General features: G+C 42.0%; 1 protein-coding gene across 11 annotated transcripts in view; it reads right to left on the bottom strand.

The window, feature by feature from the left end:
• Nucleotides 1-22,687, bottom strand: part of foxn3 (forkhead box N3) — an 88,383-nt gene that overhangs the window by 4,967 nt on the left and 60,729 nt on the right. For 10 of the 11 annotated variants that reach the window (XM_069193013.1, XM_015350216.2, XM_015350214.2 and 7 more), the window contains 3 exons: nucleotides 22,563-22,630; nucleotides 1,961-2,023; nucleotides 1,179-1,287 (listed from right to left, as the gene is read on the bottom strand). In XM_069193013.1, the coding sequence (XP_069049114.1) occupies nucleotides 1,179-1,287; nucleotides 1,961-2,023; nucleotides 22,563-22,630 (240 nt within the window). The remainder of the gene's footprint in view (nucleotides 1-1,178; nucleotides 1,288-1,960; nucleotides 2,024-22,562; nucleotides 22,631-22,687) is intronic. The other variant, XM_015350223.2, reaches the window with a different exon arrangement.

Raw genomic sequence — 22,687 nt, forward strand, 5'->3', positions numbered from 1 at the left:
TGTAGCACAGAGTTTGTTAAACAAAATCTAGAATTCTTTTTCTGGTGCTAACAGTGGTGTATTAATACAGTGCTCATACTGTAACTCCTATTACAGTGACCTAGATTTATTAATATTTTACTCACCAACATACAGTGAAACTAGCTTGCGTAGAGCCATACACTGAATATTACTATTTGATTATCTTTAAAATTTGAATTTGCATCAAACATGCACGATTTCTGGTGGTTTTAAAGAATAACGTGGACATACACTAGCCTGGAACTTGACAGACACATAATACATACAGAATGTTCCAAAGCCATTGCTGTAACAATCTGAAAGTATTGATGTTTTTTCAGACTTACAAAAGCACTACTAAACGTACATGACATCCAGTAGGTTTTCTCTTTAAAAGTGAAAACACTCAGTGTCTGAACATTTCTACACAAGAGTAAAGAAAGTATATTGAAGTATAAATTCTTTAAATGTTTTTTTTAAACATGGTTTAAGTCTGTCCTCTCCTGTCTTTTTTTAAATATATTTTTATTTTCATTAAAAATAACTAATTGTAACACAGGCACTCTGTAGCTGTGCTCTGCTGCTGTAGGCTTCTATCAACCTTCTATCCAACTCATATTTCCAGCAGAAAAGGTTTTCTTTTTGCTTTTTAATTAATTAATTGAAATACACATCTCATCTCATCATAAGATCAGCAATTGCATTTGGCGTCTTGCATGAGACTTTATATAAAAACATGCTACAATAAAGCAATCAGACACGTGAATATTTAACACAGAAGCTAGTGTACTTAGGGTTCAGGATTTAAAAGTGCAAAGACCGATGTGCAAGATCGGATATGGGCTGGGAGATCATTCCACACACTACCCAAGGCTTGGACCACAGCCCGACTGATGTGAGGGCTGTGGGGAGTCAGCAGTTCACTGGTGTAGTCAAGAGCTAAACCAGGCCTTAAGGTGAGCAGGAGTACTTCAGTCTTTTTTCCAGAATCCACAAGAAACTAAAACAGGAGAGATATACTCATGCGCTGTAGAAGAATTTAAGATCCGAGCAGCCTTTTCCAGTACTGAACATATAACATAATAAACATAATGCAACTTCAGATCATATCTGAGTCCTGTACGAAACAGTCTGGCCATGTCTGGTAAAACAAAAAGACTGAATGGATATACACATGCCTCACGGCTCCTGTCCGGCTTCCTATCGGATTGATTGGCAGTGGTCTGATGCCCGGGTATATCCCCTGACTCCCCATCCGAGCTCCGTTCTGGATCACTCCCTGAGGGACTGAGAGGAACAACACAACAAGTCACACCCACGGGCCACGGACAAGACAGCGTCAGCATTCCCAGCGTCAGATTCCCGGTCGCAACGGTTACACGTGCTGTTGCAAACATCGGCCCTTCGGGGAAAGGAAGGAGGGACGGTTAGTAACGTTTCCTGACTACTTCACACCCTCTCCCCACCTGGGAAAATAATGTCCCAGCAGCGGCGCGCGCAGCAGGGATATCATCATCACAGCTTTTAAAACATCTCGTGGAAGGAGGTCACCTTACAAATATGCCTTAATACAGCAGATACTTGGCTCAAACAGCATTTAACCTTGCTGTCTTGATTCACTGCAAAGCCACAATAGAGGTTCAGGAATCCCTGTCACTGTGGAGGCACCAAACTCTCAAACACCTTCACCTGGAGACTCGGTCACATCCCTCTCGTCCAGGGCCACCAACAGAAGAACATAAGAAAGGCTTTAGAAACGAAAATGAGTTCTGAGAGTTGTGACCTTTTCTTCCAAAGGCTGCAATGAGTGAGCGAGTCAGTGTCACATTTGAATAGGACTGTTAGAGCAGCAAGGAACCTCCCTGAACACATGATGCAAAAACAGCTGCCCAGGAATGGAGCTCTGCTCCTTCTCCCTGTTGTCCTGGGCTCCACCCGCACACCTTGCTGCAGTACTCACGAGAAGCTGGCAGGTCTGGAGTATTCAAAAGCATCATGGTAGCGGCAGCATCAATGTCAGGATCTAAGAAATGCAAAGGAAAACTGCACTTAAAAAGAGTCACTGCTGTACGAGGTGGTTTCTGAGCTGCACTCCACATTCCTCTTTTCTCCTGAAGGTGTCCTGAAGAGGCACAGAATGTGAAACAGACACACAGTTAAACGGCCATGAACGGATTAGGTCACTTCTGTCCCCTCGGATTAAAACAACGTACTTGTGAGATGATTTGTTGTTGTTGTTGTTGTTGTTGTTGTTGTTGTTGCCCATTTGAACAAAGAATTAGGATATTGAGTACGTTTATCTCCTGTTCGTGTTACAACTGAGCAAAAACCGGCACTAAGACGTAATACAGAAACCTTTTAATTATTTTTTATCTTGTTACATTAATTAGGCTCTACAGTTAAATAAAGATACAACAGCTGAAGGCAAACAACAGTTATCTTAATCTTTTCATTAATGAGTGGAAAGTACAGAAACAGCGAGCCTTTCACAAAGCAGCCTCTAAAACTAAATAATGCCAAAGAAAAATTCTGTCCTCGGTTGGTACAGACAACACACTGTGCCAACACCTGTTATTCCACCCTATTCAGGCGACTTTTATCGACTTTGTATTAACAGCGTTCCATGGGACAGTGGCTAATCTAAAACAGATGGCAGGTTACAAAAAGGAAACTATTATCCATTTGCACCTATATACACTTTTGCCCATTAGGCAGCAGCATCGTTGTCATGGAAACCCCCTGCTTCCATGGTGATGGTACACAATTCGGCGACAACCACTGAATGAGCTGAAAAGAACATCTGTCCTGGCAGAGTGTCCCTGCTGCCCCAGGGGCACAGCACTGCAAGGTGAGGCCATGGCACATGACAATCAAAACTGCCTGGGCCCTGACTGGGCAGGCCGGACGTACAATCAGAGCCGGCAGGAAGAGACACACTTCAGTGTACTACTGTAGTTGGGCTGGTGCACTTCCTCCATCTCTAGCTTTTCACAGTACCCACCAAAAACATTAATTGCCAACTTATGAATGTGCACCATCATGCTCGGGAAGACAAAATGCTGTAGGTACAAAAAATAAGCAATCACACAAATAAATAATGAAGAACAAATTGGACCTGGTAACAAATTTAGCAAAGTCATTCAAAAATGACCAATTAAAAATGCCATATATTAAGCCTTTACAGTGAGTCACTAGCATGAACATCATTCAGATGTGGGAGAAGCAAAACTACAAAACAAGGGAATGAAAATAAAAATCAGATGAAATTTTCTGCAGTATGCACATTTTGGAAGCCTGCAGCTTTGCACGAAACTATACTGTGTGTTTGTCCTTTTCTGTTAAAAATAATGTGCAAGCTGGGTACAGCGTGGAGTCACACACTAGTCTTAGGTACACAGAATGAGATGTCTCTTAGTCAGCAGCCCATTCCATGTGCGAGCGTTTGTGCACTGTGGCTTTAGTGTGCGAGGGTGTGTGCGAGGGTGTGTACGCTGGGGCTTTAGTGTCCGAGTGTGTGAGGGTGTGTGTGCACGCGAGGGCGTGTGCGCTGTGGCTTGGCTTTAGCATGTGAGTGATGGAGTGTGTGCGCATTGTGGCTTTAGCGTGTGAATGTGTGAGGGTGTGTGAACATGTGTGTGCATGCAAGGGTGTGTGCCCTAAGGCTTTAGCCTCTGAGGGTGTGTGCACATGTGTGAGTGCGAGTGTGTGCGCTGGGGCTTTAGCGTGCGAGGGTGTGTGTGCACTGGGGCTGTAGCATGTGTGTACATGTGTACATGTGCTGGGGCTTCAGCATGCAAGTGTGTGAGGGTGTGTGCGCACTGGGGCTGTAGTGAGTGAGGGTGTGTGTGCACATGTGTGCGTGTGCTTGGGCTTCAGCTTGCGAGACCGTGGGGGTGTGCGCTGTGCCCCTGTCCTGTGACCAGCTGCTCCTCTTCTCCAGCAGGGGCAGGAAGCTCAGCAAGCATTGTGTTCAGGACCAGCTTCTACAGCCTAAAGTTTCACTAATCTCTTCTCTCTTCGGGAAGGGTACGAAGCAGACAAAGATCCTCATCATTCTTCCAGGGGTTAAAGGTTTGGAGTCCTACACCAAGACCAATGCTAAGGATTGTTTAAAGTTATTTATACAGAGCTTCAAAATTTATTTTAAAACGTATATCAGTGCAATCAATATTACTATCTTACATGCATAGAAATTAAACTCACACACTAAATAGTAAAACGGAGCAGTTTGGTTTCAGGAAAAACTATCCTGTTGTGGACAAGTTAGTCCAGAACAGTTCATTTCCAGATGCATTCAAAGCTCTGCGGAATGAGCACGTCTTCCTCGTGATCTTATTGATCTTTTCAGCAAGGCAGGTGGCCTCTCTGGGGGAAGAGCAGATATCCTCTTGGACTAAACAGAACAGTTTTTGCTGACAGATGCTGAAAATGGAAGGAATGCTATTTTTTTTTAAATACAGGTGATGTGATGCCAGGCATCTGTCCACTGTGATCTTAAATCAATAGTGCACATCTGCTTTATTGTCCCCAAAGAAAAACCATTGACACCAAGCAGGCCGATACCTTCTCATGTTACTACTTATGACACCTAACCAGTTCAACTTGTGTACTAAAATGGGCCACAAGGGGGCAAAATACACACTAGAGCAAAATACCTTTACAGTTTTCTAATTTTCACAGCTATCCAAAGAACCTATCTGACAACTATTTTATCATTACTTCTCTATATAAACTTTTCATTTTTTCCCCGATACGGCATACTCTTTCAAAAAATGTTGTTAAATATGATATCGTATTAAAACAAAAAAAAACAGGGAACACATCAATCTGCTCCACTAAAAAAGAGGAATGCCAAGAGTATTCAACTGCTTTAATCGCCACAAAGCTGGAGTAGTTCTCTTCAGCACCCTTATTAATAAATGGCTCTAGCACAGACACGCTCCCAGACAGGCCCTGCTGAAGTCCAAACACAAGGAGGGCTTGTACTTGCTTATTCCCAGGTCAGCATCAACATGTAACTTTTTCAATGTCAGATAAAGCGCTGTAGTCCCCTGCGCTGAATATACACATTGATCAGCTTACATCACCCCATGCTGACTCCTTCATTACACCTTTCAAGTCAGAGTGTGTGTGTGCTCAGCTGACCTCCCTAACTCCAAGCTCACACATGCGCTGTATTTAGGAAGAGGTGGTGCCCGGTCATTTTCAACAGGAGAAAGGGGTTCAGAATAAGTATTAAGAAAGGATCGGTTGTCCTAACGCACTCCTTAAAAGCTGCACCCCCATTCTCACGACAGGTTCATCTGCAGCGACAACACAAACGAGAGAGGCAGGGAGAACGGAAAAGTGATGAACTATGTTACCTCGAGAACCGTTTAATGTTAGCGATGGCCAACAACAGACCAGCAGGGGAGGATTCAAAAGATTCCAAAATTCTATAACCTTTAAGATGCACTTAAAATAATTCAGCAGCGCCGCTGGGGCCTCAGGAGCCGTATTAATTGACGGCGAGTAGAGATGAGTGCTCCCGGTCCTGGGCGCCTGACAGCAGACTCCTCCCAGAGCACTCTCGGCCATTGTCCTGAACAACAAAGCGCGCGGCCCGGAGGGGTGTCGTCGGCACATCCCGGTCCGGAGCGCGGGCGGTTGGCTTTAGGGACTCCAGGGCTGTTTGTCTGTATTTCTAAAGCAGCAGCAGCCCCCCCGACGAAGACCACCTTTTGTTGGCGGTATTTGTAAAAGCCGTTTCGCGCTCGTGCGCACAGCCCCTTCCGTGTCTCTGTGGCGCTGGTCCAGCCGGACTCGGGGCCAGGGGCTCCAATCCCTGAGGAGGCCCATGTGTCCCAACGCTGTGCAGTAACGGACTAGGGAGTCCGCTAAAACAAAGTGATGGAAATAAAAACAGCACAAACGGCTGTTCATGCCTGGAAGATTTGGATTTTATGGGGTTTTTTTCTGGTTTTTAGGAAATGAGTACACTGAATTATCAATCCCATAACCAAGTGGCACATCTGTTTTACTTACAGTATGCCATTAACTACATCTTTTCTCAAAATCACACTCCACATCCTATCTCAGACTTGTTTCTTTAGTTAGCTGGAGACTGTGATTTGGAAACTAGGATGTTTTCCAAAGGATTTTGTTTTAAGGGAATGCAGACAAATTTCAAGAGCTTTAGTGCATCTACTGTAGGTTGCATGAAGGCAACAGCAGCTAATCGCATGGAACGTTTAAATGTAGGGGTGAAGACACTAGAAAGACAGCACGTTATACAGTATATTTCACGTTTGGATTCCTGACGTTCTGAATGTTCAGGATTGCGTGGATAGTCCAGCAACAATCTTTATCTTGACTAAGAAAGAGTTCAAGGTCATTCGTTTACTACACTTTCTCCAGAGAAAAAACATCACTCTCACAACAAGTTTCAACACATGATCTTGTTTTTGCCTTGTGTGAAAAAAATAACTTGTTTTTAACTTCCACCTTTCTTTTCTCACTTGAAACAAAAGGTTAAATTCACTGAAAATATATCAATTCCTGAAGATGTGTTGCTGAGCAACTGTTTTATTGCAATTGGAATTACTTCACATGGACACCCTGCCTGACATAGCAGGAGCTGGTCAATGCCATCACAAACCAAGACACAACACAGAAAAAATGAGACGATGAATGAAATGGAAAACATTTTCTGCATCCAGACTTTTAAAATACTTCATATTCTGGTTGGGAAATTGCTAGACCCACAAAGCATTCTGGACATTTAAATCCAGTTTCCACTGCACAACAAATTACTTCTGACTGGTGTGTGGTGAGACGAGAATCCCAGTTGTGCAGTAAATATTAGATCATCCTGAAGCCAAAGTAAGACGACTGGGTACAGAATCAAGATTAACGACTGTATGAGCTGTATGAGTGAATAGCAAACTGACTACTCCAGCATTACAAATGTAGATGCTGTGAAGAAAGCACTTAATTTCAGCTTTGCAATGCACCCCTTCTACAGTACGTCTCTAAAAAAACAGCCCCTTTATAGCACATGTAAAAGAATGCACAAACTTTGTAATTCAATGCTGTTCATTTGTAGGTTAATACAGACAAGGACTGTTTATCTCTTTAGTCATTCAATTTCGTTATTTCAGCGCACCGAAAGGGTTGCATAGATGACAAATTCCCACCACTATATAATCCCGGCACCTGCTGTTCTGCAAATAAAGCCTATGCATTTAGCTTAAAGCTATTCCCAGAAGAACTACAGTACATAGATTGGATTCGGAAATCAATCCATGAACAAATATTTCTATATGATAAATAACAGATTTAGAAAGAATTAAAGCTTGTGCATTCATCTGCTATCACTATTTTCAGTCCAGATCTTTTAGATTTAGTGCTTTGTGAAGCTTACACACAAACGTTTTTTAGACACAACAGCAATAAACCTGTTCAACCATGATGATCAATTCTGCGGTCTTGGCGCATTGAAATCTCTCCCCAAAGAATAACTGCATGTTGGCAAACTTTTCCTTTACTTGTTTTTTTAATAATACAAGAACATTCAGATGACATAATTCACATGAAAAAGTAAACTCCGTACACGTCCTATTTACAGCGATGAGCTGATGTTTAATTATTAGGAAAACCAAACAGGACAAGAGTTTCATGAAATCTTGAGTACTTGAATAAACAGCTCCCTTTCTCTATACTATCACAAGCAACAAAAGCAATACCAAAAGCAAACATTTCCTCATTCCTGAAAAAGAAAATCTAATTTTCCACTGTATGGACTAGTCTTTGTTTGAAACGATACTTAGCTCTCTATCTTGGATTTTTTTAATTTAGAAAAAGAGGGAAGAGAGCTCTTTGCACAGCCACGAAACAGCTGTCCTTCATCCTATCAAGGAGACTGAGTAGAGATAACATTTTAGAACTTTACACATCATAAACATGCTCTCTCACATTCTGTTCATTCAAAGTCCAGACAGTGCCAGTTTCCAGAAATGATAATGAGACATGTGGGTTTCCACAAGAATGCCTGAACTCTTGAGAGGAGTGTCTTTTCCAATTCTTTTAGATCTATTTACTCTGTTTCTATAGGAACCGCCAAGCCTGAAGCACTGTACACCTTCAGAAAGACTTGAACTGGAAGACCTTCCTCAAGTTTACAGTCTGTTTGCTACACAATGTAGCCTCTCTCTGCAGGGAGGTTAATTAAGCCACTGTGGGCTTGAGACCCATGTTTCATGGCGTTCTGTATGAGATTATTATTCACAAGACAGAGAAGAAGTGCAAATGGCTTTTTTGGACTACATCTGAGATGCAGGCATACTGTCAGAATGAGCCTTTAGCTCAGAAACTGCACTCGTGTTTGATTTTGGGCTTTGAGAAGTGTGATGCTGATAACTGTGGTTGAGTATTTCCATCACAGCACTTGCAAAGCTGTACCATGTACTGAGTAATGCAACATTCTTAGCGATCTTCGAATTAATGTTAATATGTGCTTATACTAACTTCATATTACACAAGACATACTGTATGCACCCAAGAAGATGAGAAGGTAGGAGCTCATACTATTTTTTAATTAAAAGATCATAATTCTAAGTAAATCTCCTACCTATTTTACTAAATTACAAAGCAGGCCTAATATGTTGACTGCATTAAGAGAAAGGTCAATTACTCTTTACGTAATGATGTGGATAGGGAGTCAGTTGTCTGGGTCAACATTTACAGTATATTTAACTCCACTCATTATTACATGAAAAGACTTGCTTAAAATCAGTTCTAGGGACAGAGCAAATCTCCCAATCAAGATGGGGATCTGTGGAAAAGTGCTCATTAATAACATTATTCTTCTATTTTGCTTGATATTCTGGAGCTTATTTCCTATTCAGTGCCCTGTAGGAATGCCATCAAGCATTACCTTGTGAGCAAACAGAAATCACAGTTTTAAAGAACTGAAGAAATGTCTACGAGCCCATCATGCTAGAACTAAGGAAGGCAGTAATGAGGTTCTGTGTGTTGTAACTTGAAGGATTTTAGATCCACGTTGCACGATTCCCATTTCTCTCCAAAGAGCTACTGCATGGTGCTTCGGGAGGACAGCTAGTTGAAAAACACTCCAGCCCAACTTTAGTATGTCAGCCACCTTTGTCCCGTGGCTGTTCCCTGCGCTCATGCCGAAGGAAAGGAGGAGGAATAAGCCGCTCGTGTCCGCGTCGCCTTGGCACGCAAACCTGATTCCTCCCGTGGCAAACGGACTGTTCCCCTGGAGGGTAGAGCAGACAGAGGCGTCCACATGCACCAGCACTGCTGCCGTCTTCGCAGCTGAACAAACCCCTCTCCCCAACAGCTCAAGGAAACTATCCTGCTGCAGAATCAGTTCATCTTTTCCTGCCTGTGCTTCAGGACGACAAACAACATTATTGTAAGCTGCTTCTGTTGCCTATCCTTTATGCAAAATGTAATTATAATGCTCCTTTGCAACACAAGGATGAAGTGTTCTTGCAGTTCTGCTCTCCATTTGTGCACTGGTGGAGGATTCCAGTATTTAAAGCAGTTGGCATGTAAAGCACAGCCCGGGTTTGATTTAAAGACCAGGATGGGTGTCTTAAGAATCGGTGACACTTGTTTGCAGGATGATGCCACGATCGCACAAGGACCTGTCTGCAGCACTGCACACCGAACCAACAGCCCCCTGTACCCCAATCCTCCAATCAAGAGGCACTGCCAGCACCTGGACCCCTGAACCCTCTAATCGAGGGGCACTGCCAGCCCCTGGACCCCTGAACCCTCTAATCGAGGGGCACTGCCAGCCCCTGGTAACCCTGAACCCTCTAATCACAGCTGATATGCAAATTGCCTTCTGCAATTAATACTCAACAATTCAGTTTAACTTGAGAGTTCCTCTTTCAGAAGGGAAGAGCCACAGATGTTAAGAAGGATCCTTAAATGCTGGTACTGGTGATACATATTAAAAAGCCAGAAAAGCAAGAAGAAAGAAAAATTACAACCATGCATGATGGGCCAATATAATGAAAAAAGACTCCATTATTGAAAGAAAGATATTTTCTTTTCTTGGGTTGCAGATAAATTATTGAAGAGGTCTTTAATAAGCAAAAGTCTGTTGTTACTTCTGATTCCCCTCAGAAGGCATCTCGGCTGTAGTTTCCTTCCGCAGTTCGGCCAGGCTTTCTGTTGCCATAGCAACCACTCACATTTCACATACTTTAGAGTAGTGCATCATGCATCACCAGGGTGAAACAGGAAATACCATTCTGTACTTAATGCAGCCTTTCAGAAAATAACTACGTGCTCCTGCTGGAGTGTTTACAGTCAGTAATAGTAAACAGATATATGGTGCTTTAAGTACAGTCATTTCTTCGGCATGTTGACTGTATTTCTGCTGCTAATCCTCCTTCGTCCTATCTCTTCATAAAGCGAGGTGGTGTTAAATTACACTACAATGCACAGCCCTGACTTCAACAGCTATTTATAGAAGTAACTGGGGAAGGGAAGAAAATGAAGAAGGCAAGGCACCTGATCCGGGCAAGCCAGGTGTCCGAAAGAGACAAGAACAGTACTGCACCAGCGCTGTCCGCACACAGCACTACGGACAGCCTTCGCAGAGCAACTGACACTGCTGACATGGCAAAGAAGAGTGAAAGTTTCTATGCCTGTATTGAAGTCTAGTCTCAGTGCATTCTAAGGTGACAATGTAAAGAAAGCAGCAGCAGTACAAGATTTAAGAAAAAAAAACATCCTGGAAAAAAGGCTGCAGTAATGTCTGAAAGCTTCAGAACTGAACACTGGGAATTCCTCCGATCCTTCAGCACTCCGGCCAGAAATGGAAATCTGCAGTATCACTCAGCAATTTCATTTCGCAGTACAAACACCCACATATTTACTTTCTAAAAAAATCAATTGGTACAGCAGACAGTTTCCCCACAGGGATCTGAAACCAGAACAGTATCTCTTTGTGTTGTGAGGGGGTAGAAAAACAACTTTTTTTTGCAGAAACTCAGCAGTAAGCCTTATCTCTCATCCATGCTTCCTCTATTCATGCTTGGTGATGAAAATATTGCGTACGCAGTGCACTACAATGCTGTTTTCAGTTGGGGCTATAAAATCTTTAAAATAGTAAAACACATTCATATTAAACAACTTATATTTTGCATTGAAAAACTGAGCCTTCACTCCTCACTTTTCTGCAATTTCTGTTTTGTTATAGAATTTCACTTGATAAGACTAAACTGCTAAAAGCACAGGAAGAGGTATTTCAGAAAGCAACATCCATACATTACAGTCACTGCTGAAATGATGTAATCTGACATGTCTAGCATCAAACAAAACATGCCTAGAGCACTAATGAAAACATTATAATTTAGAAGTCAATTACTTGCAGGTCACGGGGCAAAGCTTTATCACTGTTTTTTTTTAAAGAAAAGCTCCATATGACCTTTAGCAAGTCTAAATCATCTCATTACTCTTTGCTGAATATCCTGTTTGGGCACCAAATTCACTTCTTAAAAAATGACAGTATATTCTTCCATATATACTCATATGATATGGACTACATATGAGTCTCCTTTATTGCATAACTGGCTCCATATTTTAAATCGGTTAAAGGTTAGAGAAGGTTAAAAAACCTTCTGTGAAATCCTGCAGCCTTGGAAACCACATGGTTGCGGTCTTAAAGACTCACGTTTAGGACCCAAGTATGAACCAAGAGAACATTCCATCTCCAACAAGAATCCCCTAACACATAATCACAGAAACTTCAAAGTTGTGCTAAATACCAGTGACGAGACCACGTGGTTATTTCATCTGTGAACTCCACACACGTGAACAGGTGTATGTACTGCACCACGCCTCATGAGAACTGCCTATCCCTTCCTGTCAGTGTGCTGGGGGCCGGCCTGCCCAGGCTGCTCTGAGCTCAGATGGCACGATGGCTCAGCTGGCACGGACCAGCTGGGCACGATGACCTGCGGGACCCTCTGGTGCCCAGGAAGACCACCGATGTCTATAACAGAGAGGGGAGCAGGACTGATATGCAGTAGAACCCAGACATCCTGGCGACATTCTCATCCACATTGACACGCATGGCAGAGTTTTTCTTAACTGTGAGCAACAGGTATAGAGCAGAAAGCAACAGCAGGGTTCATTACCCTTTCCTTCTATTTATTAGATAAGATGCTTCTCAGATTTGAAGTTCTCTGTACTGTAAATGGTCAGAACTGCTCTGGCTACAAATTTTAAAAACTAACTTCTTCTTGAACAGATATTTTTGGATTGCTACGGCACAATCACAAAAAAGAAAAACTATAGTTAATTTGGACCACTATAACAAAGGCCAAGTAAAAATATAACTTGTGATGGAGAAAAAGTTATAAGCACATAGTCTATTGGGAAAATGTATTAAATGAACATACAGTATAATAGCACATGCACTTACTGAAATGGATCATAATTGAATAATATTTGCTGAGACACCTTAAGTGTTCAGAACTGTGGTCCAGGAGTCTTTTTAAGTGACTGATCTCTGAATTTCTAATTGTTGAATTAGAAGCCTGGTGACCTCTTTAATCATAAAGAGAGAGAGTAACCACTCTAAAAGCCATATAAATGGCTGAATAAAATGGGCTGCAAAACCTTGTTTAATCGCCTAAAAACGGCATCAGGAGATTTTTTTTCCTGTTTTAATCAATGCAGTGCACCACTTCAGAGCCAGAATGATACATCAGCAGGCTTCCACTTAAAAGAAATTAGTAACCCAATTATGCTAGAAAGCTCTGGTATCACCACTAATATCTGATGGGATAAACAGGCACAAATCACAAAAACTGGGTTTACATAAAACCACGTGAAAAGCAGCAGGACAAATAACATCTTAAGTATGTTTGTGTTTATCCCCCAAAAAAGTCCCCTTTATTTTCTGAAATAAAGCGCCAATGTAGTTTACAGATGAGACAAATATCATCCAGGTGGTGGTGGAGGGGAGTCCCCATTACCTGTAAAGCGCTTTGAGTGGAGTGTCCAGGAAAGCGCTGTTTCAGTGTGAGGAATTAGTATTCTCAGTACCACAAGGTGCACCTTCAGTCCCCTGCACCAGCCTGCAGCTGCTCCACAGCCGATCTAGCAGCACCGAGAAGCTGGGAAAGCATCTCTCGCTTACCGCACTTCAGTGTGCTTTCTGTAAATTAGACACTTCGGAAGTGAAACGACAGCCTCTGTCATTTTTTAGAGTTTTCCTAAGAAGCATCCGTGAAGTCACACAGCGTTTTTCATTTTCTAGTCAAGACCCAACATTCTGACTTTTTGTCTTTTAGTTCTAAAACAAAATCATTCTACGATTCTTCATTTCCTTTATTATTCCGCATGGCAAACAGCAGAACAAATTGTTTCGCCCAAACTGACAACTACACTACGAAAATGAAAACGCGTCAATGACACTTCAGTACTATGTTGTGTTTGTTTTCATTTTCCAAAATGACAAGTTTAATTCTTTGCGATTTTGTCAAGGCATGGTGACGTGCTTCACAGAATCAAAATGAAAAGATAACTGGTAATTTGTGGAAGAAACAGCAATGTAAGGGAGGCCAATGTCTATGCTACCGTTTCCTCTCTTCACCGAAACGTTTTTGTACATTTCATCATGGCACTGGCAGACACTCATAGTCCACTGACTGGCTCTTGAGATCACAAACCAAGCGATGAGCATAGGAATAGCCCTCAGTACCTGATATGAAAGGAAGTAAACTGAAAAAAGACCTCATGTTGCGGTTAGTCACTCCTATGGCGCAGAAAGGTTATCAACTCCTTGTTTACTTTTCAATAAGGTTTACTTTTACCTTAAGGTCTCAGGAGAAAGAAAATCAAGGTGTGTAGATCTCACAGGTATTAAAGTTGTATCACCTTCTGATCGAGGCAGCTTTCCAATACAAAGTAACTGATCACCAATGTCTCTGTGTGGAGGAGTGCACAGCTGTACAACAAACTTCAAAAACAAGTGGCAATTGCCAGAGCCCTATAACAATCAGTTTTTGCAAAAAGAGCCCAGAATCTCATTTTTTTTAAAAAGTCACAAAATGTATGTCAATCCACCGTCGATCCCGACGCGGGACATTGCCGTGCCTGAACACTGTGACAGCGGCAACGCCCTGCCGGCTGTCAGCTCCGTGACAAAGCAAAGCTACGGCACACCTGGGCCACACGATAACATTCAGGCTCTGCGAGAAGCAGAAACCCAGCAGCCAGCCTCAGGAAAGGAAGGGCAGGGGTGCGGTCTTGTGTACTGGTACCAGTACTGATACTTGGGCACAGACCACAGGAAGGTTACTCGGGGGACTGCACACCCCCTGCACCCCTTCACAGCGGGGCGGCGGGTGAGGCCAGGACCCTGGGGCTGCGAGAAGCAGTGCTGCCGTCGCCCTGGCTGTCCACAGGACAGAGCTGTGCCTTCAACGTGCAAGCGAGCGCCGTTATTGAGGGCAAGAGCGGCTTTTCTGTTGGAAGAGGTCCAAACAGACTGCACGGCTCTTTCATGCTCGTAACCCCCAGGGGAAGACTCCCATCTCTTCCGGTTCTCCTCCATCTGTCCCTGCCCTCAACAGGAAGCAGGCAGCACCCCCCACCTCACCCAAAGCGCTCCCCTAAATTCCTTTAAAAAAACTGAACGGTCACATTTCTACAAAATGGGTTTGATGCACATCCTGACAAATCACAGAGTGGCATCACACTTCAGCACTAACCTTCAGCTGAGGGCCGTTGAACTACAACAGAAATTTTAAAACAATTAGACACAATGAGGTAATTGACCTCACTCTCAGGTCTATGACCAAACCCCTGTCAAATCCAGCCACAAAAATCAATATCATCAACTAATTAGCCAGTGTCATTCATCCTGATTTCTCCCTGTTAAAAGCACTAGGCTTTTATAATGTGGGATACTTCAATCCCCTGTATCTGATTAAATCCTGCAGTACTTGTGCTCGCAATGATTTCTAAGTACAGTAAGTCAACATTTTCATAGCTTTTTGGGGAAGAACCAGCAAGAGGTTACGTTTACGTTCTTCAAGAAACTATCACTTTTCATGGTAATATTGAGAATGCTTCCAAATTCCAAAATTAAATCCCCCCCCTGTCTCCATGAGGTCAGAGGTGAAGACTGAGACAGATCACAAAGGAAGGGGCTATCGCATTATATTGACTGCATCCCGGATCAGGCCCTGGGAAGGGAATCCTGCCAGGAATTCCATATTAAATCAGGTTTTTCCACCTTATCAGGCTTGGCAAAGATTCTTTTGTTCTCCCTGTTGCTGACTCAAGACCCTTGCCAGCATACAACCTCAACCCAGACTGAGCCAAGTCAGAAGTGACCGTCTCTGTCCGCAGAACGACTCGGGTGTCTCTGTGAGAGGGTGGAAGTGGGTAAATACAGGTAGTTCTCCATTTACAGGGCAGGTGTGTTCCAGTAAAGTGCTGCATGAATCACAAAGGGTGTCAATTGAAAACCAATTTCCCATTAAACTGCTGTAAAAGGGGGGGACCACTCACATCCTGAGGGCCGAACTCTCAAACACAATCACTAGCACATATTTATACAGACGCTTTCGCATACAGGCGGTCCAGTATAAAAATACCATTCATTTTTAAACTGAATGTTTCTTAATGTTTATCACTTCTCATGTAAATATGAAGGGAAGACTGTAGTTAGAGGAGGGTGGTGAACGGTGTTGATCATGCAGTCATGAACATCTGTCCACATCTGAATCGCACAACTCTTCACCCCCACTCTCCCTCAGTAACCCCTTTCAACGCCAGGTATTTAGAGGGGCACTGCAGTGCTATTTTTACATTTCGGGGTTGTAAGGAAGCAGCATTTCAAACCACAATGAAACTACCAAGTGCCTGGCAATGTGCACAGCCTCCAATTTACATCAGAGATGAACCAAAGTTTGAATGTATTTGCAGCGCCATATTGCCCTCATTGCCTGCGATTCAGAATGAGGCAACAAAGCGTCCAGTGGTGTGAATGCAGACCTATTACATTGCCAACGTGCTTTAGATCAAGCCAGTTTCACTACTACATTAGTCAGTACTTTCATGAAACCGACACACGCAAGTCAACATGCCAACAGGCAGAAAAACAACCTGCCAACCAACTAAAATACTGTTAATTAACACTTAATAACAGTTAACGCTGTTAGGAGACAATGATTCTCATTTCCTTTAAGCAACTACCGAGCAGGAAGGGCCGCTTCACTTGAACTACAATTCACGTGAAGTCTCGTTATTTTGATCTGTTTTGGACAATTATTGTTTTCTTCGTTAATGTTTAGGATTTGTTTTTTGCTGTGAGGACTAATGTTTCCTAAATTTAAAAGTGGTAAATATTATCAAAATATGTTAAATGAAAAACACAAAAGCTAAGAGTCCATATGCCAGGAACTATCTGTACTGAATGTGTCCCATTGTCAATAAAATCCTTTGTGTAAGGTAATCTTATCCCTGTGCCTGTCATGCAAGCAACTTGTTTAAAATACCCTTCAAACGAACACAAAAAAACAGAAAATAGAAATAAAACAATATGAAAGAAAACAAGATGGCCCACAATATTAAAGCAATGACAAGAACAGAGATTTGAAGACACCATCCCACTTGCACTGGGAGTGCACAATGTTGTGAGATGCAGGCGAGGTTGTGCTGAAGCCCTTGTTCTGAGCTCTTGTCATGGGATATGTCCAATTGCTGAGTTAAAGCAGTGAAGTAAATGATACAGTAAATAATAAAACATCTAATTTGCTCGTTGTTCCTGAAGATACTCAAGAGTGTGCTGAGTAAACCCTCATTACTTCAACAACACATGAAGCGCTCCGCACAAGAACTGAAGCACTACAAACAGTAATCCCTTTCATTACGCCCGGTACTCTGCTTGAAGCAGTCTCAGAGTAGCCTTGAAGGTTGGGTTTTTTTTGTGCTAAAAACAAGTGATCCAAGAACAAAATGTTAGCCTATGAAACCTACTTTAAGAGGCATTCAAGTCTTAATTAAATCTAGCCTGTTAAGATCATAACGGTATATGAGACGGTTTAAAAATGTTGATGTTCAGTTGATGCTTGTTATGCAATGAAGGACAATCATCTTCCATGCAAGCGTCCTCTTTTCCCCACAGATCCAACTACCTTTATTTTATTGGTGCAGTTAAGTGATGTAAACTGTAAAACACAACCAACACCGACTGACTCTAGCTGTCAGAGGAAGCCCACTTAACACGCTTGATCAATAAATAACCTCACTTGAAGAAGAAATAAGGTAACTGTATCATAGCTTAATATTTCTCAGTGTTTCCTCATTTTTCCTCCTCACTGTCATCTTGAGCAGCTCTAGAATATGGGCGACTGCCTCTCTGAAAAGTGCAGTTTTTCTGTGATTTCTCAAGTGTACCTGCTCTGAATATTGGTTTCTTAAATAATAATTCAATGAACTGTTGATGTACATTTTCAAAGTAGAGCAAGGATTAATTACCTGGAAGAAAAAAATCTCCAATCAAATGCATTCAAATGAGCATAACTTAATCTAAATTTGAATTCAAATGTATGCTTTAAGTATGCATTTCATTTCAACAGATGTAACACCAAACCAAAAACACCTGATGTCAAACTACCACAATTTAAGTGAAAAACAGGCAATGTGCAGACATTCCTTTATACAGTTTCCAGGTTAATGATATTAATCCTGTAGATAAATAATGTGCTTGTATCACAAGCTGTTTCCCTCTGTCTGTTTGTTGGTCTTGCCAGATGTCTCTCCCACAGTAACTTCAGTTACACAACACAGGTGCTCATGCAGCATTGCCATCTACTAAACAGAGATAAGATCTGTGCGAGAGAATTTACAAAACACTACACAAGCTGCCAATTAGACAAATAGTTCTGCTCTTAACCTTAGGCTGTATGAGCTCAAGTCCCTGCCTGTTTATGCACATTGATGAAAATCTATCTTGGATAAACTTGCTGCTCTCTTTTTTCTGGTTTAAAGACGCATTTAAACATAATCTATGGACATATATGCAATTCCTACCACGTGCCATAAACAGCTGTACAAGCTGTAATCATAATGTTCGAATGCGACTGTGAATTAAATTGTTTAGGACTGAAAAGCATTGTCTCTTCACTGCTTGTACACGGATTAAAACACAGTTTAAAGGGTTACATTTTAAGTGGATTGCAAAAGCTTGGGTAACAGAATTCAGACAAAAGGACATTACAAGGGAAAAGGCTGTAGAAAGACAGGTGAAAAATTCAGCAGGCTGCCTGTGAACTGCAGATTCTAAAACTAAAATTATTCCGTTCAATAAAAACAACACTCAGTCAGTATATATCTGTGCATTTGGGTGGCACAACTTATTCATTGTACAAAGCACTGTAAATTAAGACTTGATTTCCTCAAGCACAACAAACATTAATTTTTCATGTTCCTCTCAGATGTATTTGAAACCAAATAATCATCCTCATGACCTCTTAGTTATTCTAAGTAAGCTTAATGTCTGCCACAACATTCATCACTGAATCCAGATGACACTCAATAGTGGGACCCCTATTTTTTACATTTATGCTTTATTTGGGAAAACAAACATCACCCTAAATGCAAAATCATAATCCACAATCTTCTGTGCAATCTTACAACTCAAGATGTCATCCTTTGATCAATTTTTATCAACTCGATCTTCCCAAGAGCACCTCCTTATTTAAAATCTTTTGAATGTGCCACTGCCAATGACGGACTGGAACAACCTGCAAGCTGCTGAAGCTATCCATGTTGGAATCTGAAGTTGATTTTCAGTTTATTCAGTTCTCCCTGATACTCGCGCTTGTGAACATGGGAACATCCAAACCTTTTCCTGCTTGTTCTTCCCAATCCGGATGCGACTGTGCACTTGTGCTTCCACCCCTTCTGTGCGGAGGTGTATGTAACTGTACCACAGGACTGACTCTCCACTGCAGGTGGCAGTCGCCTGTGTCTGGTGTGTGCCTGACAGAGCACCAGGTGCGCATCCTGTCACTCTGCTCTGTGCAGCTGCTGCTCAACCGGACCGCCACGCCGCGCCCCTGGGGCGACACAAACCCACCCTGTCGCTCGCAGGGACTGATGTCCTGCACTGCTTGCACAGCAGTTTCCTCAGCATTGATGAGCTGGACCTCAACCGTGCCACTGCGGCACTTTTGGAGACAGCACGCCCCCCCCAGACAACACATGTGCCTCTAACCCCTCTGCCTTGCCTTCACTGCCCCAGAGCCGGGTTCAGTATCTCCTACACTGGGAACTGGGTGGGAACTCAAGTCTGTGTACTCTTGTGAAAGAATGCCCGCTTGCATATTTTACTGGAATCTACAGCAGCTGTTCCTGGAAACCGGTGCTACTTACTCACTCGGTGAGAAAGTGAAGGAGACAAATTTTCCAAGATGCTTTAGAAAACAGAATTAAACCTGCTGAGTGTTCCGTAAAAAGGAGAACTTATTCGTTTCAGCCATCATGATGAGTCAAAAAGTAAAGAAAGAAAAACACTGAAGTCCCTCTGCTAGGAAGCTTGCCATTTAAAGCTGTGAACTCATAATATGTTGATGAGGCATACTTTTTCTGTCTTGGAGGAAGGAAAAATAAACTGATAACACACACACAGATTCGCATTTCGAAACCCATCCAAGCAGAAACGGGCCCTCCTGACGGAAATGGGACTGACACTTTAAAAACTCTTGAGAGTTTCAAACGCAATAAGGCTAATTACTGCTGTGATAGTGACCAGGCTATACAAGAAATACGAGTCTTTTAACATCATTTTTGGCTAAGAAATGCAAAACAATTGAGAGCTTGGTTCAGCTAGAGCTTCATGTTTAAACAAATAAGCTTAACAGAACATGACCTTTGACACAGCAGTGCTTACTGAAACAGAACCAGAAGCAGGCTATCACACCGCCACAGCATGTAAAGAAATGAAATAAACGGCACACAATCAAAGGGCCCAGGTTTTCCACCAACTACACCACACTTGCTCGTTATAAGTGCTGCACGTTTAGTTAGAAGGTTTTAGTTAGAAGTCAGGTAAGGCTATAAAGTCATTTCTCTAAGATACCTCTCTTAACAATGCTTTCCATCTTCAGTTAGTTTTCCCAGTAGGACAACAGATCAAGAGTCAGATTTAAACTCCTTACCTGACAAATTCCACCCCTATGGAAGATGAAAGGCACAAGTTATCTTTCAGCTGCGGCGATGGATCCAGAAGTGTCTGAGTGTGCCTCTGTTGTTATTTATAGCCATGGCAACCACTCAAGCAGGCCTCTGTTAACTTACCAACAATGGGTACCATGGCAACTTTGAACAGGTAACGTCACCCAACGCTAGTTTACATAACCTGCTCAAAAGTCTACTTCATGACAAACAGACCTCTCTGCCGCAGCATTAAGCAATAATAAGCAATAGAGGAGCAACCATCAAGATCCGCAAAAGGTCAATGTGAAGTGCCGTTATCCAGCTCTTTTGTCACAGCCAGGTGCATTATTCCCGAGCATTACTAATACCAGAGGAAACATCACTTGCCACTCTTCAGCTCTGTAACCACACCATTAGCAGAGCAGCAGAACAAAAAGAAAACACACTTCATACCCTTTTATGTCCCTATTTACTTCCACTTACAGATTTATTACACTGACTGTACTCAAAGCCACTGCAATCGGTAGTGAATGTCAGTTTATCAGTTGGCATGCCTGCACAGAACAAAAAGGAAAGAAATACAGTGGAAGCTCAGCAAGTTAGCGGTACTAAGCTTGGTAACTGACTGGCTCACTTCACTGCCTTATAAATACAGTTTGAAATTAATTTTGAACACACATGTTGAACGTGTATAAAAAAATAAAACAAATGTAATCAATAATCTGATTTACAGCTGAATTATTTTAGCTTTTATTATTAGTTTTTGCATAGATTCATTACTCACACTTTGCTTTTTCATAAGTAAGCTATATATATGGCTGGACCTTTGATATTTATCAATGAAATAGAACTGTATATTATTCAAGTTATTGTCTTACTTTGGGCTCACTGACTGCAGGGTTGTCTGGAACCATATAAATGGTATCAACCTATTAACTGTATATGCAACTTCCAGATTCCCAATAATGCAAACTCCACATTCCACAGTGTTCATTTTCTGCACTTAAAACATTGGTCTGTTTTAGCATTGACTAACACTGGAAACATTTCCTACAGACTTGTTTTCACAACCTCAAATAAAAAAACTTTCAGCCATAAAATATCTGTGGAACACTCAGTTTTCAATAACATTACAGAAAAGCACTGACAGAAACTGAGACTAGGGTCATCTGGGACTTGGAAACTCAGCTCAATGCAAGCTATTCAAAGGATGCAAATAGACTCAAAGAACAAAATCAAATTAAAAAATTAACAAAAGGATGTAACAGCAAACTGCTATGGGATGTCTGAGAGCTGGCTCATCATTCCACAGTTTAGTTTGGCACTTGAAATACATAACCGCTCAGTACAGCACTGGTGTGATGTATCTGACACCAAACCAACTAAATAAACTAAATTATTCTCCAAAACAAATACATTAAAACATTTAAAAACAAAAACATTTTCATGAGTTCTTAATTCATAAATTCTGCAACTGCTGTCTCTTCCCAGGGAGAGCACACCTGGGGTTCATGGTCCCTTGTATCCCCTCATGTCATAAAAGGGAAATGTGCTACAGTGCTAATCATGTCTCCATGTTTTATATCTTCTAGACTGAAGAGTGAAAAACTGTAATTTATACAAATATAAAAAAAATAAATAATTAATAAAAGCTCTCTTTATGTTGCCCTACATGCAGTACAGAAGAAAATAATGTTAATTTCTGTCCAGTTCATTTTCATACATACTGTGTTGTATGGTTTGTTCTTCTATTGTTAGGTCTCCTGTACAATGAATCGAGGATAAAATCAGCATATGCATATTAGCAAAAGGTTCGAATTGTGTTACAAAAGGTCTAAAGGTGTTACCCACAAAGATTCTGGTTTCACCATTTAAAAGCCCGCTGTCCTATTTTTAAGCTTTTAAACAAAAGCAGTAAAGTTATTGCTTGGTTAAGGGCGCTGCATTCCGAAGAGCTGGCCCGGAGAGGGCTCACCAGTGGTGATTTACATACAGACTCCATCTAAATGCCTGCTGATGTGTATGAAGTCACTGAAGGGAAAGAAATTCGGCTGGACTGCCGAGAGGAAAACAAAGTGGTGGAGACGCTGCCAGAATCCGAAACAAAGCACTGGAGAGCGACCTCCGATTTGCTGCACATCTTTAATTACACCCAGGATATGATGAATGCTAGTGAATATTATGGCTTTGTAAAAAAATATTTATTAAGGAGCCTAAATACACCAGATCTCCTCTCTAAGCAGCTTTGAAGTGAATCAATAAGACAGGTTTCAGTGACCAACCACAAGCAGAGAAACCAGGGCACGTCCAGTCGGCTGTCCCCGCCACAAGCACAGCACAGCGACATCAGTTCACACTACCTTGCAAGAGGACTCCCCCATTTTTTCTGAAGAAAGGACTCCCTGGCCAGAGCGGAGCACTTGGCATGCTGGAGGGACACAGAACACAAGACGGTTAGTCAGTGGAGCCGCCTCGCGCAGGAACA

The sequence above is a fragment of the Lepisosteus oculatus genome, chromosome 8 (genome assembly GCF_040954835.1).
Source record: "Lepisosteus oculatus isolate fLepOcu1 chromosome 8, fLepOcu1.hap2, whole genome shotgun sequence".
Classification (NCBI taxonomy): Eukaryota; Metazoa; Chordata; class Actinopteri; order Semionotiformes; family Lepisosteidae; genus Lepisosteus; species Lepisosteus oculatus.